The sequence below is a fragment of the Brachyhypopomus gauderio genome, chromosome 1 (genome assembly GCF_052324685.1).
Source record: "Brachyhypopomus gauderio isolate BG-103 chromosome 1, BGAUD_0.2, whole genome shotgun sequence".
Lineage (NCBI taxonomy): Eukaryota > Metazoa > Chordata > Actinopteri > Gymnotiformes > Hypopomidae > Brachyhypopomus > Brachyhypopomus gauderio.
Window position 1 is genome coordinate 34,444,752 of NC_135211.1, and position 18,581 is coordinate 34,463,332.

The following is an 18,581-nucleotide window of genomic DNA, read 5'->3' on the forward strand; positions in this document are numbered from 1 at the left end:
GCTAGTTCCCCTGTGGGGTGGGAGGGTCTTAGCTCTCTCTCTTTCCTCCTTCTGCTGTCTACTGTTACCACACACCCAATTCCACACAGGCCCTTGTGCTCTAACACGCCCATTAGGGGTGTGTTTGTGTGTATGTATGTGTGTGTGTGTGTGTGTGTGTGTGTGTGTGTGCGTGTGCGTGTGTGTGTGGTACACAGCCAGCTGCACAAACACGGAGGGAGAAGGTGGGAAGCGGAGCAGGGACGTGGACGCGTGAGACTCAGCAAAAGGGGCCCTTAGGACAGGACGCAAAGATGAGCGTGATCCCAAACAGGGTCAAGGCAATGATGGACAAGTCGCAGAGCATGTCGGAGGACGAGAAGCTCTACAGGTATAAGGGGGTCCTCTTTCCTGTGCTCATAAGCCCAGAGGAGAACATCGTGGCCCTGGAGTGTGTGGAGGCCAAGGACAACGATGTGGTGCTGGTGGCCTATCCAAAATGTGGTGAGTGCAAGAACGTCGCTCGCCAGAGTCAAATGTAGACAGACTGAATCAAGGAGGAAGCATGAGTTTCTATAGTCTTTAGTCAGAGAACAAACACAGAGGTGATTTAATATTTTGGTACTGAATTATACATCTTTTACATACATGCATATATATTTTTGCTTTGCACCATTTGAGAAATTAAATATGTACATATGTTCACTTATTATCTTCTGGCCTGAAATCTCACTATTGAATACTTGTGAATAATTTTTAAAAACTCTTTGAAATTGACCATGGCATGTTACTGAGTAAGTATTATTTATTTATTGATATTCATTCAATTCCTCCTTCAAAATACCAAAAAAAGCAAATTTAATACCTATCTTACATGACAAAAGGATTAAGAGGGATTACATTATGAGTAATACTCAATTCTCTATATTTGACAATGCAGCATCTCGAGGGACCATCATATGCATTTGCATATGACACTTTCTTATTGCCCTTTAAGCCATCCAATCAAAACCATCCTGATTATTATTATATGACTCCTGCAAGCCCTTGCCATGGTCTTAGTTGAGTCCTTGTGTCTGCCCGTGTTTGTGTTAGGGTCTGTTTTGTCAGCTTGAGGAGTGGGATCTCTATGCTGGGGTTGCTTGCACCCCCCCCCCCCCAATCCCAGTTCACAGTGTAGAGATGACAGATAGGAGCCAGTGGGGAATGTCAAATTAAACATGGGGCCCCTCCACACGGCAAGCTGAAGTGGGCCCCTCAGTCATGGGGCTTGGTACAGGGGGATACGGTGTCTGAGCAAACCCCCCACCCACCACCCTTGCCCCCTTCTGGAAGATGGGGACCTGCTGTGGTGGAGTCGCACGCCCCCTTTAACTATAACAGATGTCAAGCTCGTTTTATCTCTTCCACCCCCAACCCCCTGGCCCTGGCCCTGCCCCCCGGCCCCAAACACAGTTGACGCTATGCACAGCCGCCCATGGAGGTGAATAAACAGTGACAGCCCGTGTTTCTTTCCGTGGGGGGTGGCGGCCTGGCTAACTGTGTAACGAGGCAAGAAATTGGATAGTGATGCTTCCCAAACTGCCACAGGTTTCAACTGGATGCTCGCTGTCCTGCGGAAGATCATCGCCCCTCTCTCCACAGACAAATCAGAACTCACTTTGCCTCCTCTCCTGGAATTCTTTGGCCCAGAGTTACTGCAGGTATGAAAATCCAATATATTAATTTTCTCTTGCGATACAGCCAAACAGAAATTCAGCTATTGTGAATCTTCTTTCCGTCAACTGTCTTTGAATGTTCACACGTAAGAGCAAGTCATATAACCGGCAACATAAAACTGTATAACCAGAATTATACTTTCTCTATGGGTGTATATAAGGCCTTCATAGTCACTTCAGGTCACAACCATCACCAAAAACAAAAACCATAAAATAGTCTAATAAAAAAACAACAACAACAAAGACTGCCATGGTCACATATGCATTTGAACTCCAAAAGACCAGCAGTCCGTCTTCACTCACCTTCCACTCATTATCCCTGTGTGCTTTCATAGACCCTCCCCCGTGTCCCACCCCCAAGATTACTGGGAACCCACCTGCATCCTGACATCATGCCACCCTCCTTCTTTAACAGGAAAACCAAGGTTTGCGTTTGCATATGAGTTTGATATATAAACATATTTAATCAGTGCTTCACCATATGCATCAAGTTAGCCAATGACTCTTGAACCACCACTCAGTCAAGAATTTCCATACCGACTTCCCCTATATAAACAAACATTAGAATGTCTTATGTAAGGCAGCAAATATTTCCTGTACAGCATGTGAGTTCAGACTGACCCTGGGTAATAGTGCTGGGTGTTTCATAAAACACAGAAAAAGCTGTGTGGTAAGAGCAGACCAGCGCAGTGAAAAGGTGTTAAAGGGTTTGCCCTTTCAATAAAACTGTGGGGCCACGTTTCAGTTCTTGCGCACGGGCTCAGTTTGGTTGCGTGACTAGACTGTTGTGCTTGGACTGATGGTTCCTGTTCTTCATGTGCATGTTTCATGTCTTGTTCTAGATGCTGGTAGTTTTCCGTAATCCGAAGGACACGGCGGTCTCATATTATCACTTCTCGAATGGCAATCCTGTTTTGGCATCGGCCAAGTCCTGGGATCAGTTCTGTGCCGATTTTACCGACGGTGACGGTAGACGGGCAAAACATAATCATTCTCACACCTATAAATTAACCTTTGCATTTCAACAGACCCGATCACCCCAGCAAGTTTTTTTGTTTTTCATTAAATTAGTACTAAATTCAAGTTTAGAGATTAAGTGCTTTTTGAAGAGATGGGTTTTCACACCTTTCAAGACAGCAAGGGATGCACAGATGACTTGGTTTCACCACCTGGACTCTCTCTCTCCTCAGTTCCATGGGGCTCCTATTTTGATCACGCGCTGGCCTGGGAGAAGCATATCGAAGACCCCAGTGTGATGATCATCACTTATGAGGAGCTTAAGGAGGTGTGCGCTCATCTTTTTGCTAATGCTGCACTGTCTGTGCGAGGCTTGGGTGTGACTCGAATCTCCTCCTCTGTCAGGATTTGGGCGGAAGCATCAAGAAGGTGGCGGAGTTCTTTGGCTACGAACTAGCAGACGCTCGGATCGATGCCATCGCTGAAGACAGCACGTTCAGTGCCATGAAGAAGGGCTCCAGTGATTCTCATGGGAAGATGGCCAATGTCATTTTCAGGAAAGGTGGGATGTCCTAGTCCATCCAGGAAACACGGCCCAGTCGTAGTCATGTACAGTACAGATAATGTGCATGAATAATGTGCTTACAATAGTTACAAATGTCTGTAGATCTGGGCGTGGTTTTACAAAAGTATGGTAAAACATAGATCTTCCTCTTCCTCATTTGTTATATGGTGGTTAGGGAACTGGTTTTGTGACGGAGGGTCGTGGGTTCAATTCCCAAGCCTAAGGCTATGACTGAGCATAAGGGCACCTAACCCCAACTGGTCCCTGCTCTGTGCATGTGTGCACCAGAGCCCCCTAGTAATCACTGTTGTAAATGTAAAGAAATTGTAAATGTGCCATATTTGTCAATTGTGATTTTCACCCCAATTGACAAATATGGCACATTTACAATTTCTGTTATTTATGTTCTTAACGCAACAGTGGTTCTGGGAAATGGGGTCCTGTTCATGTGTCTTGACATTATTAACTCATTAACAAATCTTTACATTACACAATTGTAGGCCATAAAGCAGGCTTGTGAGTTCTTGGTTTATAAGACTCTCTGGGGAAATTGGATCTAGCCCTACCATATACTGACAACCTTTATCAGTGCCAGAGACTCATTTTACTAGGTGTGGGTATCTTTTGTTTTGAAATCCATTCTTCATTTTTATGGTGGGGGACCTCTGTGGTAGGAGGTCAAAGGTCAAGACACAACAGGCAAGATAAGTCAATGTTTCAGGGAAAAATCTTTTGCACATGCACATTTTTTCTGTCAGAACAAGTCCCTTCTATAGATTATTTTTTGGAAATAAATAAACTAGTTACTATCCAATGGCTAAATATGACAGTATAATATGTGTTTATTAGTGCTGTCAATTCCAGGTGCCGCGATTAAAAGTCCTCACCAGGATTTTGCTCAGGCTTCCTGGATTGTGTTGATTCCACAAATTTTACCTGGATTGCTAATTAGAAAATCTAGCAAGCTTGAGCAAAATCCTGGTGAGGACTTTTAATCGTGGCACCTGGAATTGACAGCACTAGTGTTTATACAGTTGTACTGAAACATATGCATTTCTGCTTTGTTTAAAAATAGAGGCCAAGAGTGCAGTTCTTCAATTTGATAATGAGCTGCATGGCCATAAAGCCATCCCTGGATTCAGTAAGCCAATTAAAAGTGATGTACGTTATCGCCATTGGCCTTTCAGGTGAGATCGGTGACTGGAGGAATCACTTCAGCAAGGCCCAGAGTGAGCAAATGGATGCCGCGTTCGAGAAACATCTCGCGGGGACAAAGCTCGGAGCTAGGCTCAAGTATGACGTGTACTGCCAGTGGTGAGGAGCCAGTCAAAAATGACAAGACGGGATCTGTAAGGCATAATCAGGGAACTGGAATAGTTCACACTGAAGAGACATCGAATGCTTTTTCTCCTTCTGTTTTTGTTTTTTCATTTTTGTGTTTGTATTTTACAGAGATGGAGTGTCAGTGTATGATACGCCAAAGCCTGTCCATTTCTGATATATAACCACAGTCTGAGCTATCACTACACTGAGTTACACAATGCAATTCACTAAGGTACTTTATTCAAACAAGGGCATTTTTATAAAACTATGGCAAAACCGAGAATATTCTTGAAATGAAGACTTTTATGGCAGTTTAATAGACAGATGATATAATTGTTTACATTTTTGTTTACATCAACTGTTTGTTTTTGTTTAGAACTGAAGTTAAAGTTAGTCAGTTTGGTTTTAAATCAAAACATTTCTAGTATTTTACTAAAACAATAATATACAGTACTATACAGAAGGGGCATTATATAATCTTATGAAAAGCACTTTTTGAATGAATGGCAACTTGCAAACTTTTTTCTCAAAACATGTATGAGTCACACCAAGAACCTAGTCTGTTTGATATTTTTAGGACTGTCATCAGTGCAATAAATATACTGCAACTGAGTTTAATCTCTGAAGAAATTAAATGAAAAATGGCACTTAAAATACCTTTTTTCAGTATGTTATAAATCCTGCTGTCATCAGTAGCATCGGACAATTCTCACAAATTAATGTAAGAAATTTCATAATGTTGACAAAGAATAATGTTGTTGTTAAACGTACATGTCGCACATTTCTTAGCCTCAGTTTACACGTATTTGCATTTACATTGCATTTTGACCTCCTCTTATATGTAAAATGTTTTGAATTATGTCTCATGTAGCTGAGAATTGTTTAAAGGCACATGAAGTATTCAGTCTAAGGCTAAGGTTTCTATGAATTTAGGTTAGAATGAGTAAGGGGGGAAAAGAAATTTCAGTGCAAGTCCTCAGCTTTAATCTGTAAGATAAACAACATGGCGTAGACATGTATGGAAAAAAAGACAAGGTCAAATTGATAACAGATTGATTTGCTATGTATGGTTGATTATTTTAAGATTAAGCATGAAATTAAAGTGCTGAGAGGTTGTGGTAGGTATTTATGTTATTAATGCAGTTCCAAATATGTTGATTTATTTGGAATGACATGATAGGAAGTAATTCTACATTAGGCCAAACTAAATAATATAATAATGTATTTATTTCACATTTGAATCAGGTATGTTTTTATCTGATATAGATAACCTGGAAGTTGTATTTTGTCTTCAGGTCTGTACACCTTGCATCTGCTACATCATTAATGTGTATTAATGTGTGACTAGTTCACAGTAATAGTTGATGTAGTAGACAAAGATTTTTTTAAGTGTCTTGTAGAATTTCAAAATTTATGACTGGAATGCACAAAATGTGTCACTTCTGGCAGAACTGGTTTATGGCTCTTTAATCTAGCAACACTACACAGGTGATATTCTGTACTGACTGGGAGGATTGTAAATGTGCTAGAGATAGTTGGACAGCGCTCGTATATTATACATTGATTTATATTAGGCAAGGTAAGTTTATTTACATAGCACCTTTAATATTAAAAGTGTTTTACACAACCCAAACATTATATTTAACAGAAATGAAAGACTTAATTTTAAAGATTTTAAGAAATAAAATAGAAATTAAAATAAAATAAAGAGTCAAATAAATTACTGCATAACAGACTATTTCTACTGATCAGCACATCAAAAGTATTTTGTGTAGCCCGTTTATTTATTTTTATTGACATAAAAAATGACGTCGGTATGAACCCTTACTTTGACATACAGATTGCAATACATTGAAGGAAGTGACGTAGCTGTGTTGCTAGAAAGGCGAAAAAAAAAGATTCGTCCTCTAGCAACCTTCTCGGCGAGCGGCTGGGCCCTGTTTGTGTGTCTTTATAACAATTATTTGTGTCATATCTACGTTAAATAATGGCTGGAACATTAGCCCGCAAAGCTATCGATCATCTCCGTAGTAAGGAGTTTAGAGATTATTTAATGAGGTAAGTAATTACACTGTGTCTTTTGCACACAACTCCGGCTAGCTAACTTACTTGGCTAAGCAGCTCCGCGGTGCTCAATTTGTTTGCACTATTTACCAACAAATTAAACACATTATGTAATATTCTGTAACAAAATTGACATTGACTTTTCCCCCTATTTTTGAATTTTTATTGCATACGGAACCGACAACAACGTTTAGCACAGTGAGTATGTTTTCTTTATTATGAACTAATTTTATTTTACATTTGCGGCCGAACATCTCTCGAAATGTGATATTATAATTTTTGTAGGGTCTTATATTTATATACCACTAATATAATATAGAATGATCGTTTAATTACGCGCCAGTGTATTGTACTACTTACTTGATGGCCATTTTTCTGCATATGCTCAAAACCTGGTTTGTATTGACAGAGTTCCAGCGGTAGGAAACAGCAAAGGCACAGTTCTGAGCATGTGCAGTAAATGGGTACGCCATCATGGATGGCAAATTAATTGTATCTGTATCTGCATGGATGCATATTTATTTACCCACTAATAAGAGACAACTTCAAGATAGTAATCTTGCCTCAGCAGCCTTGTTGTGATACCTGATGCCTGTTAATACACATATTCACCAAAAAAGTGCCTGGAGCTTAGAAGAGCATGCCTCCAACATAAATCAACACTTGGCTTAATCATATTTAATGTATTTATTATTTTTGGATTTAAGTATAATTAATTATTCTCATGGGTTTAATTTCTTTTTAGCATTTCTGGGGTCCAGTTGCAAACTGGGGATTGCCAATTGCTGCCATCAGTGACATGAAGAAAAGTCCAGAAATCATCAGTGGAAGAATGACCTTTGGTAAGAGTGAACCTGGTTAAAGTCTAAACAGAAGGCCCCAGGCGACTGGTTTCCTTGTGCTTGACTTGCAGACACAGCAGTGTGTTTTCTAGAATCAAGTGAGAAATATGATCCCATAGCCTTTACTGCTTTTTGTGGAGTCTTTGGGTATTCCTTTACTTTTTTTATCATGGGAACGACTCAGACTCATGTGAGACTCCAGCCAAAGTCTTTTCTCTGAAACCAAATACAGTGAGTCCCCGCTTAACGTTAGAGACTGAAAAGTCCGTCGTAAAGCAGTTTTCGTTGTTAAGCGCGACCCTAGATTTAGATACGCTTTGATCGTAAATCCAGTATAAAAAACTATCAATGTTCTCGTGTGTGCAGCGTGAGAAAGAGCGATCGCGTTGCTGAGATGGGCTGCGGTGGAGGCTGCGCTGCCTCAGCTCCACAACACTCCACTGTGCTGTCACTGCTCCTCCGCGCAAAAAAAAAAAAATTTAAAAAGTCGTTTGTAACTCCGGTCCGTCGTTAACCAGACCCGTCATTAAGCAGGGACTCACTGTATAGCCGAAACGCCGTCATAGTTTTGCCCGGTAACACCTGGTCCAGATCCAGTCAGGAATGCCCCCATTCCTTAAACTTAATTCAGCCTCCACAATAGTGTAGACAACCCGACCTGCTTTCCCCCACCCCCAGCTGCACTCCGGATCACAAAGTTGACATTTTCCCTTTTCAAGGAGCCCTACAACAGCCTTTCTTTAAAGTGTAAAATTCTAGCATTCTCACAGATTACTAAACATGAAGTTTTTTTTCTGCATCCTGGACGGTAAAAGTAATTGGATATGGCTTGCTGTTAAATTATATACCCTCTTAGCTATGCAGTTGCGCGGGGAAAATATTTCCTCATATGACCTGTTTAATGTTCATTGGCACCAAGGGAAGGAGCTTGATTAATTTTTACCTAACTGTGCAGATATTTAGTTGATTGCACTAGTGTCAACACAGATTGCTCTTTAAAGCAACACTTCACTTCATGGTTTGCTAAAAATGAAAGGCAGTAAGAGTTGGGTGGTATTGAGGTGACCATAATCTAGTATCCATCAGCATCCATTAGCCATGTTAGCCACGTGAGTATTTTGATGTAGGTTATTGCTTTAAGGTAACCTGTGAAGTTTTTCACGCTGTGCTTTTGCACCTGTGGTTTCCTTTTGCTTAGCCCTCACCTGCTACTCCCTGCTCTTCATGAGATTCGCATACAAAGTGCAGCCAAGGAACTGGCTCCTCTTTGCCTGCCATTTCACCAATGAAGGCGCACAGCTCATCCAGGGAGGAAGACTCATTAAGTACAAGTAAGATGCCACACCTCTTAAAACTAGGTTGTTCCAATATGAACTGCCTATTTGTCATGATAAACAGTTCCCAAAACATTTGTTTTTCACTTTTAATATATATATATATATTCTTTAACTGCTTCTAACCAACTGCTTTTTGGTTGCTATTTTGCTGCAGCATGGAGAAAAAGATGGCCAAATCATGAGCAGTCGTGGAGTGGGGGAGGGAGGTTGTGTTTTTGAGGTGAAGGACAAGTGCCCTTCTGGTCAAGCTCTACAATAGATGATCGTCCATTTATTGAATTAACCTTCAGTACAACATGACAGGAATTGATTTCATGCAGTTAAACTGCTCAAGCTTTATGAATAGATTGCAATAAAATATAATGTACATACAAATTAACTTAAATTTCAAGGGACTGTTACGCACATTTTTTTAATGGTACACATCAAGGTTTTGTTGGGTGCGTTAATCATTTAGAGAAATTAATTTCAAAACATGGTTGTATGCTGTGTGTGTGTGTCAAATGACATTAAGCTAATAAATAAAAGCTGACAAAAATGCATTGTTTCTCTTGTCAGATTGTGATTGAGCAAAAAAAAATCAATAGGGCAACCTGTGGTGTACCACTCAGTGCAAGGGTGTATTGCAAAAATTTGAGGAAAGAATCAAATATTTTGAAAACTCCTAAAAATAAGTATAGGAAATTATGCAGATTAGAATCATTTGTTGTTAACAATGTTACTTTATTAAATGGTTATAATGGTTATGGGGGCAGTTATGGTCTGGTGGTAGGGAACTGGTCTTGTGACCGGAGGGTCGTGGGTTCGATTCCCAGGCCTGAGGCCATGACTGATGTACCCTTGAGCAAGGCATCTAACCCCAAGTGCTCCCCGGGCGCCGCGCTAGGGCTGCCCACCGCTCTGGGCATGTGTGATCCACAGCCCCCTAGTAATCACTAGTGTGTGTGTTCTAAATGCACATATGGGTAAATAGCAGAGGACAAATTTACATTGCAGTGAAAAAAAAATCGCAACTGACAAAATATGGCACATTTACATAAAATGTTTTTTTCAAGTGCATCCCATAAAACAACAAAATGAAATTTCATTTTACGTCTGGCTTGAACATGAAAGTGGTAAAAGCAATGACAATGCAAAGAAAACGTGCTCTGAATGAGACAGATCTTAAAAATCTGGTCATGTTTTATTCATCTTGAGACAGCTGACCTTCAGTCTTTGTACTGATGACACCTCAGCATCAGGAAACTGTCTTAGGTTTACGCCTTAGAGATAACTCAAAACTAGCTATGAACCTTGCCATTGCCTGTGACGTCTAAAGTCTGTAAATGATTATGACATGAAATAGAAGCAATTAGAGCTTTACAGTTCTACCAGTTGTACGAGTTTGGACTGTTATTACATTTAATGAAATAACTATTACAAATACAATTAAATTTTACCTAGTGCACAAAATCAGTGTTATATTTTAGTCTTCCCATAACGTTTCCCCTGTACCAGATTTGTATTTACCTCCTCGGGATATGGAAATATGATGTCTAGTACAATAAAACTTGTACAGTAAAAATGTTATTCCATCTGAAATGCTGAGGAGCAAGAGTGCAAATCTAAAAAAAAAATGTGCAAACCTAAAAAGCATCCACATATCCAAAAATCTCCATCACAAGTCATCACTTGTTATGATGAGACCATTTTCAATGTGATTCTCCAAGATCATTGCATCATCCTCCTATACAAAATGAATGTGGAGTCAGTGGATCAAGAGCATCTAACTGGATCTTTGACAATAATTATTTCCCATCTTAAAATCTTAAATTTGGCAAACAAGCATTAGAGGCAAAAGGTGGTTACTCACTGGATCCTTTTCCTTGTAATCCTTCTCAGTGCTTCTATAGGCCAACACATGGATGAGGGTGTATACTCTGTTAGAAGAGATAGAAACAAGGCTCAGGATGTAGCTTAACGTCAGAAAATTAAAAACTGATAAAGTGCCTCTGCACTAAAGGGTCCTGTTATACCTGTGGTACAGCATAGCCAGGAACTGGACCACCAAAAGGATCGCAAAAGAAAGCAGGAACATTAAACTCAGGGGTTCTACCCTTAGAGGTTCATCTGACAATGTACCATTGGGAAAATATTTGGGAATCTTGATGCTAATCACGTCATTTCCGATGGCTTGAAGAAAAAATGTGGCGACAATCCATAGAACGTTCACAATGAAATACAGAAAAACTGCCTAAAGGAGAAATATAGAATATTAAAATGTGTTTTTACAAAATATTTAAGAAGTGTACAGGGCTACTTGAAGCCTTAAAATGAGTACCTTGTTCCGAAGGGACTTAAGTTCCTTTTCTACTTCTTCTTTATGACTTTGGGGGTCTGAAATGGGCTTCAAGTACCTCTCTAAGAGTTTGTTCCAGAAGTCAGTCTCATCCTGGTCAAGTATGTGGAAAAATAAGGTAATCAAAACTTAGTTATGGCTAATGATACCCAGACCAACCCTTATAGGGTCCCAGTGATTCTTAGCTATACTTCTTGGAGAACACTTCTCCAATGGGATACTAGACTTTTCTATGAGGGAATAAAATGAAGAAAGTATACATTCAACCAAACACCACAGTTAAAGAACAGAAAAGCTACTGCCAACTATTGCCTCCATATACATCAAACTTAATTACATAAATGTTGTTACCTCAGTCAGTGTTTCAACTTGGGGGGCCACTAGGGTTCTTTCAATAGCTCGTTTGACCCTGGGCTCCAACCTATTTGCACGGTTCGTCTTCAGGATCCTCCTGGCCGACTCATTCAAGACGTCCTGTAGTTCCTCAAGCTGGCTCTCAGACAACACAGTCTCTGGGCCCACTTTGTCAGTGAGCTCTTCGTTCAAGGTGTCTGTGAGCATTTGCACCAACTCCTCGCACACATCTTCCTGGTTCTTGTTCCTGAGGGTGTACCTAATCTGTTCCTGGAGGTTCCTCTTCAGGTTGGCAAAGGTGAGCTTCTTTAGGAATTCTTTTTTCACAGGTTCAACCCAATCTAGTAGGTGTAATAATCATTTAGTATCAATACTTTACATAGGGAGTTTTTCCTCGCCACTGTCGCCTTTGGCTTGCTCATTAGGGTTCTGGACCCATAGTATTGTTAACCTTTTAAATCCTGTAAAGCGCTTTGTGACAACATGTGTTGTGAAAAGCGCTATACAAATAAACTTTGATTTGATTTGATTTGACTTTCTCTTGTAGAAGGATGGTGATTGATATGGATTCTGCTTGCCAAACATTTAAGGAAATAAAGCACTAATAGAACATTTGGATGTTTATGTTTTATGGCTACTTTCACAAGACTTACCATTCTCAGGGACAATCTTCTTTTCCTCCTCATCCTGATCATTAGCATAGTTGTCATCGTCGTCGTCATCAGACATCACAATTTTTTTCTCTGTGCTCATGTCACTGTCACTGTAAATAATTATAAACAATATGTAATCTGTTGGTAGCAATATGTTTAGGGATGTTTATGAGTTACTGTCCAGTCAGAACTTTCCACTGTAAAAGTATCAAGTACCTGTTCTGAGATTCTGAGTCTGTTTCCTCATAAACAGCCACGTGTTTTTTGTCACCTATTGGTCTTTGTGGAGCAACTCTCTTACTTTCCATAGTTTGCCTGTTAGTCTGAGAGGGTTTCAGACCTTCTTGAGTGTCCTGGGCCGTCATTTCAACCTCAGGTGCATCAGCTGAAGTGTTTGGATTTACTGCTTGCTGGATCTGCTGGAGGACCAAATTTTCTGTTTCTTGGGTGACTTGGACGCTCACGTCCCAGCAGCAGAGTTTGCAGTTGCGATTGCACAAAACTCCCACGTGCTTCTTCTCCTCCTTGTCCTTGTTGGACTCCCGAGTTCCCCAGGTGACGTTGTTCATGTTCACGAGGGAGTAAATGGTGAGGAGGAGATAGCCACTAGGGATGCAGATGAAGTACATGAGGCCGTAGACGATCATGCCAAACTCCTGTGGATGAAGTATTGCTGTAACCAAATACATGACGGTCATGGAGACCAGGAATATCCCAGTAGGTGTGATGAACGTGCCTTCCTTTATCATGTCACCTGTTGGCACATTGAGAATCTTAATTTATTAATTAACAACGTGTGTTAACTTGAGGAAAATGCTTAATTCTATGGGGCTGTGGTCCTGCAGGACTGGATTTTGGACACGCTGATAGTTCATCTATGTTATTGGCTTTGTGTGAATTACACTGCACTATTGCAAAATTACACACAGGAAATTGTGTTTTGACAAGCACAGATATTAAAATATGTTTTGGTATCATCAAACATGTGTCGAACTTAATTGATAAAACTAACCAATGATGGAAAAGAAGGATGCAGTCATCAGGAATGCATAGAAAACGCTCAAAATGGAAGCTATGGTGATCTGGAAGTTGGCGTTTGCCAGAAAACAAATTATCATGTAAACAAGTGGAGGTATGACAGCTATAATGATGGACAGAGTACCAGGGATACCAAATACAAACTGGAAGGCCCCTGAGAAAGGAAAGAAAAAAAATACAATTACAAAATAGTTATTGTGAGATGCTGTATGTGATTTGTCTATATAAATCTTTTGTTCTCATAGTCACAGAAAATAAGCAAGAAACTATAAAGGATTTTAGGATTTTAATTTTAACAACTAAATATAATTTCAACAAATCACAATTTTAATTGCTTAAATTAGTTAATTATGAAGCCAATATAAAACCATTAATATACTGACCTGCTACCATCAAAGTAACAGAAGCAGGTCCAAGTATAGAGGAAGCCACAGTGAAGATCTGGTAGAAGATATAGAGCATGGATATTGAGGCGTTCCTCTTCACAGTCTCTTTACCGCTGTGTAGAAGATCTAGGGTGTTGGCAAGAGTAGATGGACCCCAGCGGCGTCTTTGGTTGTAGAACTCTTTGAACTCTTGAGGAGAGTTGGTGTAGGCATCAGAGGCGGCGTTGTACTCCACCCTCCATCCCTGCTGCAGGAGCAGCGTGCAAAGCCAACGGTCCTCACCTGAACACACGTTTAAAGGATCAAGCGGCACTGCAAGACTTTAAAATCCAACTCTTTTGTGTCTTCGTCACGATTCTTGACTCGTGAGCGATGGCATGCGGCTTCCAACCGAACGAAGCGCAGGGCTGTTACCTTGGTCATACTGGACGTATTCAGAAGCTTTGGTGGACTTGGTGGTGTATCGCTTCAGGACGTTGTCATCCATTAGAGCTGACCCACGGAACAGGCTGAAGCACCCGGGGCTGCAGAGCACGCACCCGAACACGTGCTCCGCCGTCTTCTGCAGCCAGTGGCCCACGGCGTACTCGAACTTCTGGTACCACACCATCGGCCCTGCATTCATACATATGCCTTCAGTTAAAGAGGTTTACAGAATTGGAAGAGTAGAAGGAGACCCTCCCTTTTGAGATAAAATAATCCTGACCCATGCCAGTAGGATGGATTCTTCCACAAGCAGCGCCCACGTTGCCATACATTCGAAGGCGATCGACCAGAAGAATCACAGCAGAGGGGTGGAAGTCTGTATCTCCATCCAAAGCCAGGATATATACATTTTCATCTGATATGTGTTTCCTTTTACTGTCATTGTCATGGGCAGGCAGGACAAATGTCTCTGCATCCAATGACACAAGACTTGCACGACATGGATTGAATTGTCTCTAATGGCACACATAATCCAAAATTAGCAAAAGCAACACTACGTTTTGTTTACTTGAACACTTATTAGTTAATTTAATATGTGGCATCAGATGAACTTACTGTTATTTTTTGGGGATTTTTGACTATATAACCTTTCCAGCCCAGCAGATAATACATGTACATTATCTACAAAGAAATCACATTGAATCATGTTATATATATGTATACAAGATCCTTAAATTGTAATATGTCTACAACTCATATTTAAGATGTTCCACCTTACCTGTGACCATCTCTTTTTGTTTCTTATGAGAGATTTGTCTTTTAAATGGACATACAACATGTTTCCTTCTGGTAGCACGAATATAAGCCGTCCACCATACGGGGTTTCAATGATGGACACCTCATCAGGCTCTTTGTTTGTAAATACTCTAAAGGGGAGTATAGGACTGACATTATAATTCTCATTGTAAACATAATTGATTGATGATAATCATTCAGTAATCGTTTGAGGAAGTCATGTACAACAATTCAAAAACATCCATTTATCGTATAGTTAAATTAAGAAATGACTTGTTTTTAAGCCAAAATAAATGGGTGATAGTATCATTATTACCTGTATACCTCCATGACAACGTTTACTAGGTCTTTCACATATGAATTGACATATTTTTTCTCAGTTTGCTTATCTATCTCAAAGGCATCATCAACATAGATATGACATTCAAAGTCAAAATAATCCTTGTGCTCTTCCTTTGGATCCCCTCTGTATCTGTCCAATCTAAAACCAAAGCAAATCATAATGAGTTGGACATGAAAAACATCAGACTCCTATTACTCACATAAATGGAATAAGGCAATAGAAATACCTGAACATTGATGTTAGGATCTTTAGCATCTCATCATATGTTTCATGCCACATTGTTGCACAGAGATATATGACACAGTTCTGCACGTCTTCAAAGCTAGAAAATAATATTTTTTAAATACACAAGTTCATTGAAAACATTCCCAAAATGTCCAACCAAACTTTCATACTGGTCCTTTACCAATAAAATGGGTCTCTGCTAAAAACAAAACGAGACCTCGAGCTTACCTGTCTGGATCCTTCACTTTCATTTTGGTGTTCAGCAGCAGTGAGAGGTCGATGAAGGCCGACTCGTACAGGCGACGCACAAAGAGCTGGGCCGTGCGCTCGATGCGCGGCACTTTCATGCTCCACACGTAGTACGTGCACGTGATCAGCCCGAGCCACATGCACGCGCCCTCGAGGGCAAGCATGGAGAAGGGCCAGACGGCGTAGTGGCTGCTGAGAGACGTCCTGCAGATGCTATTGGTGATCTCCAAGAGGACCACGGGCGTGGTGTTTTTGTCCTTCAGTGAGGCAAGACTGGAGCAGAAGTCCAGGAAGGGGTTCTCGATAGTGGTGTAGTTGATGGTGTTGTTGGTTCCCGACCTGATGAAATGGTAGGCGGCGGGCGACGTTGTGTGTAGGTTGCTCGCCTGGGTCATGAAGAGTAGTAATCCGAGAAAGAGAGTGACGGGACCGGTGCAGATGACGGGCAAGGCGAAACTCATGCGCACTGCGTGGATCTTGCAGGCCACGACCCCAAACCAGTGGCATGCAGCGGAGCAGAAGGCCTGGAGGAAGAACACCCCGAGGCCTATCGTGAGGGCGTCCTCTTTGATCTCCTTGAAATCGGACCATTTGATACTCCCGTCCAGGCCATAGTACAGAAAGTACACGATAACGGTGATGGCAATCCTCATGAGGCTGGTGACCATGAATGCAAACTCTCGAAAGCCGTCCAGCTCACTCAGCATGTCTTGAATTTTGTTGCTAGCCTGCAGACAATTCTCCCACCAATTGAGGGAAATGAGTAGGGAGGAAAGCACAGCAACACCTACATACATGTAGCTGTTTTCTTTGTGGTTGGAGATATGAGACGTGATGCGCACGTAGTAGTCGGAGGCCAGGAGGCTGTAGCCTGTGAGCACCAGAATCAGGGAGCAAATAGGAAAGATGATCATCCAACGCTGGTGCTGAAGCCTGAACACGATCTGTAGGATGGAGGTGACAATGCAGACCCCTCCAGCTATGAAGAGGTTGGTGAACACGTCGAACTGTGGCATCACGATCAGGACCAGCACCGAGGTACCCAATGCCACCAGGATCTCAATTGTCGATATCTTCAGGGAGGGATATATCACAAACAAACCACAAACACAGATGAATAACATACTGCCTCATATAGCCAAATCAGTAGTGTTCAATCAAATTCTTGGATTTGATATATATATTAGATATTGGAATGACTCACAGTTGATAGGTGTTAATCTTTAACCAGCAATTTTATTGTCTGATATACTGTTAAGTGATTTTATGTAATCTTAATTTGCATACAGCCTAGGGATAGAGGTATTCATTATGAGTGAAAATTTACTTCTTCAGAATACTTATTTAAAAAAGCTTACAAATTTATACATTTTAATCATTTTCATCCCTATGATTTTGGGTGCCATAAAATAGTAAAATCCATGTAGTAATTATCTGAAAGCTCTTTATATGAGGGTTTTGAAATATGAATTCATCCAGATTCATACTATATGTATTAGCAAACAGCATATTGATATGGGTAATTTTAAATATTCACAAATTACACTGGGCGATTTTTCATTTATTATGAAAATTTACAGAGTGAGACCAAATGTACTATTATTTGTTCAACTCACAATTCCCAAGGTCTTCATGTTTGGTGCAACATAACTTTTGAAGGCACATTTCCACAGGCACTTGAGGAACACCAACAGGTTAGGTGTCACCAGAGCACACATCAGCAGGAGTGTGTAGAACTGACGATCTGTAGAGTTTCTCAGTGATTTTGGGCTGCAAAGTGTGATTAGGGCCAGCAGAGAACCCTGAAAAATTATGATGGAATTATGGTGGGTTTAATCAGAAAATGACATTTTCTTCAAACACGGTCAATCAACCAAGCATAGACTGGCTTCCTTTACTTGCTAACTATGTCAAATTCCTTCTTGTAGCTCCAGTCTCTTGGATGATGTCCTACAGTTGAGGTAAATTGTGCCCCAAAAGTGCATTTACAACCATCTGTGATGTAAAAAATCTGTCTGCAAACTAACAAAATGGAATGAACAGATCCTAAAGTGATATAGAACTCCTCTATGTGGTATTAATTCATTAGAAGTTTTGTCATCATCCTATAACATCTGAATATGTATAAAAAGAGAAAGTGGTAAAATAAAGGTTGTGTGATTCGGCAACTTTCAAAGATTAAAATATGATCATATAAGTTAGTTGTGGGCAAGAACAAAGATACAATAAGCTAAAAAAAATCTATAGCGAAGACAGATAGATGTTTATTCAATTTTTTTAGCAACTCTCATACTTTATGTCCACGTTCTACATTTTCTATTTCCTTGTTACAAAGTTACCAAATACAATGACTCACTCTGTATTTCTGACCTCTGCATCGCGTGCCTAACACTGCGTTGACATTGCTATGACACATTATGGACATTGCTGGGAATGCACCATTGGTGCTTCATGTTATCAAGGACCATCAGGTCTTCTATACTTGGAACAATCAGGGACTCACAGATAATAACAGTCAAAGTAGCCCAAACCTGTCATAAATCCCCACCAGCCCATAAATCGCCATGGAAACTACAAACAGTCAAGTTCTTTGGTAACTTGGTTTGGAAAAAAACAACAACAGTTGTGCGTTCTGAAGAACAGCAGGATGATACGTGGTATGAACAAGCAGTAACGCTCTGGTCCATAATTACGGCTCACCTTGCTGATGACGGCACTGGTCAAGACAAGCAGGCCCACGACGACTGCTATGATGTGTTGCGTTACCTCGAAACATGTCTGCTTCTTCTCTTTCTCTGAGCCAACAGGATTCAGCTGAAAAGGATCCCATGTATCCCTGTACAAAAGCATTGGTGCTTGATCAAGGTTGGAACGCTCGTATCTTTCTTCTCCATGTACTCAGAACATCCCTGTGGCACCTCTTTAAAACACTTTTTAAACACTTATCTAGGGTTAGGGATTCAACTAGGTGCTTCTTTCCCAATTTTTC

The 18,581-nt window shown here is 40.6% G+C and overlaps 3 protein-coding genes across 3 annotated transcripts; 2 read left to right on the top strand and 1 right to left on the bottom strand.

Moving 5' to 3' along the window:
• Positions 1-103: 103 nt before the first annotated feature.
• LOC143527212 (sulfotransferase 6B1-like) lies at positions 104-5,152 on the top strand. Its single transcript, XM_077022263.1, has 7 exons — positions 104-483; positions 1,570-1,682; positions 2,033-2,122; positions 2,540-2,666; positions 2,888-2,982; positions 3,060-3,216; positions 4,407-5,152. The coding sequence occupies exons 1-7, from the start codon at positions 294-296 to the stop codon at positions 4,535-4,537; spliced, it is 903 nt and encodes a 300-aa protein (XP_076878378.1). The 5' UTR covers positions 104-293; the 3' UTR covers positions 4,538-5,152.
• A 1,266-nt stretch (positions 5,153-6,418) lies between these two features.
• On the top strand, positions 6,419-9,327 carry mpc1 (mitochondrial pyruvate carrier 1). Its single transcript, XM_077011204.1, is given in 4 exon segments — positions 6,419-6,604; positions 7,352-7,448; positions 8,647-8,779; positions 8,940-9,327. Coding segments are annotated over 4 exon segments (333 nt in total). The 5' UTR covers positions 6,419-6,529; the 3' UTR covers positions 8,968-9,327.
• A 1,115-nt stretch (positions 9,328-10,442) lies between these two features.
• On the bottom strand, positions 10,443-18,442 carry chs1 (chitin synthase 1). Its single transcript, XM_076970460.1, has 18 exons — positions 18,293-18,442; positions 17,209-17,394; positions 15,572-16,665; positions 15,345-15,440; positions 15,092-15,256; positions 14,759-14,906; positions 14,596-14,661; positions 14,261-14,495; positions 13,969-14,169; positions 13,552-13,836; positions 13,143-13,322; positions 12,347-12,884; positions 12,131-12,240; positions 11,475-11,818; positions 11,106-11,216; positions 10,801-11,018; positions 10,638-10,704; positions 10,443-10,511 (listed from the first exon to the last, which is right to left on the bottom strand). Exons 1-18 carry the CDS (start codon positions 18,440-18,442, stop codon positions 10,443-10,445), a joined length of 4,263 nt encoding a protein of 1,420 aa, XP_076826575.1.
• Between the last annotated feature and the right edge of the window lie 139 nt (positions 18,443-18,581).

What these genes read in the sequence shown, in the direction of transcription:
- LOC143527212 (XM_077022263.1), top strand. Translation starts at nt 294, where the DNA reads ATGAGCGTGATCCCAAACAGGGTCAAGGCAATGATGGACAAGTCGCAG. An exon ending in TCTTTAACAGGAAAACCAAG is followed by an intron (nt 2,123 to 2,539) that starts GTTTGCGTTTGC and finishes GTCTTGTTCTAG; the next exon opens with ATGCTGGTAGTTTTCCGTAA. An exon ending in CGATTTTACCGACGGTGACG is followed by an intron (nt 2,667 to 2,887) that starts GTAGACGGGCAA and finishes CTCTCTCCTCAG; the next exon opens with TTCCATGGGGCTCCTATTTT.
- chs1 (XM_076970460.1), bottom strand. Translation starts at nt 18,442, where the DNA reads ATGCTTTTGTACAGGGATACATGGGATCCTTTTCAGCTGAATCCTGTT. An exon ending in CCAGTGCCGTCATCAGCAAG is followed by an intron (nt 17,395 to 18,292) that starts GTGAGCCGTAAT and finishes ATAATTTTTCAG; the next exon opens with GGTTCTCTGCTGGCCCTAAT. An exon ending in ACAAAAAGAGATGGTCACAG is followed by an intron (nt 14,662 to 14,758) that starts GTAAGGTGGAAC and finishes ATTTCTTTGTAG; the next exon opens with ATAATGTACATGTATTATCT.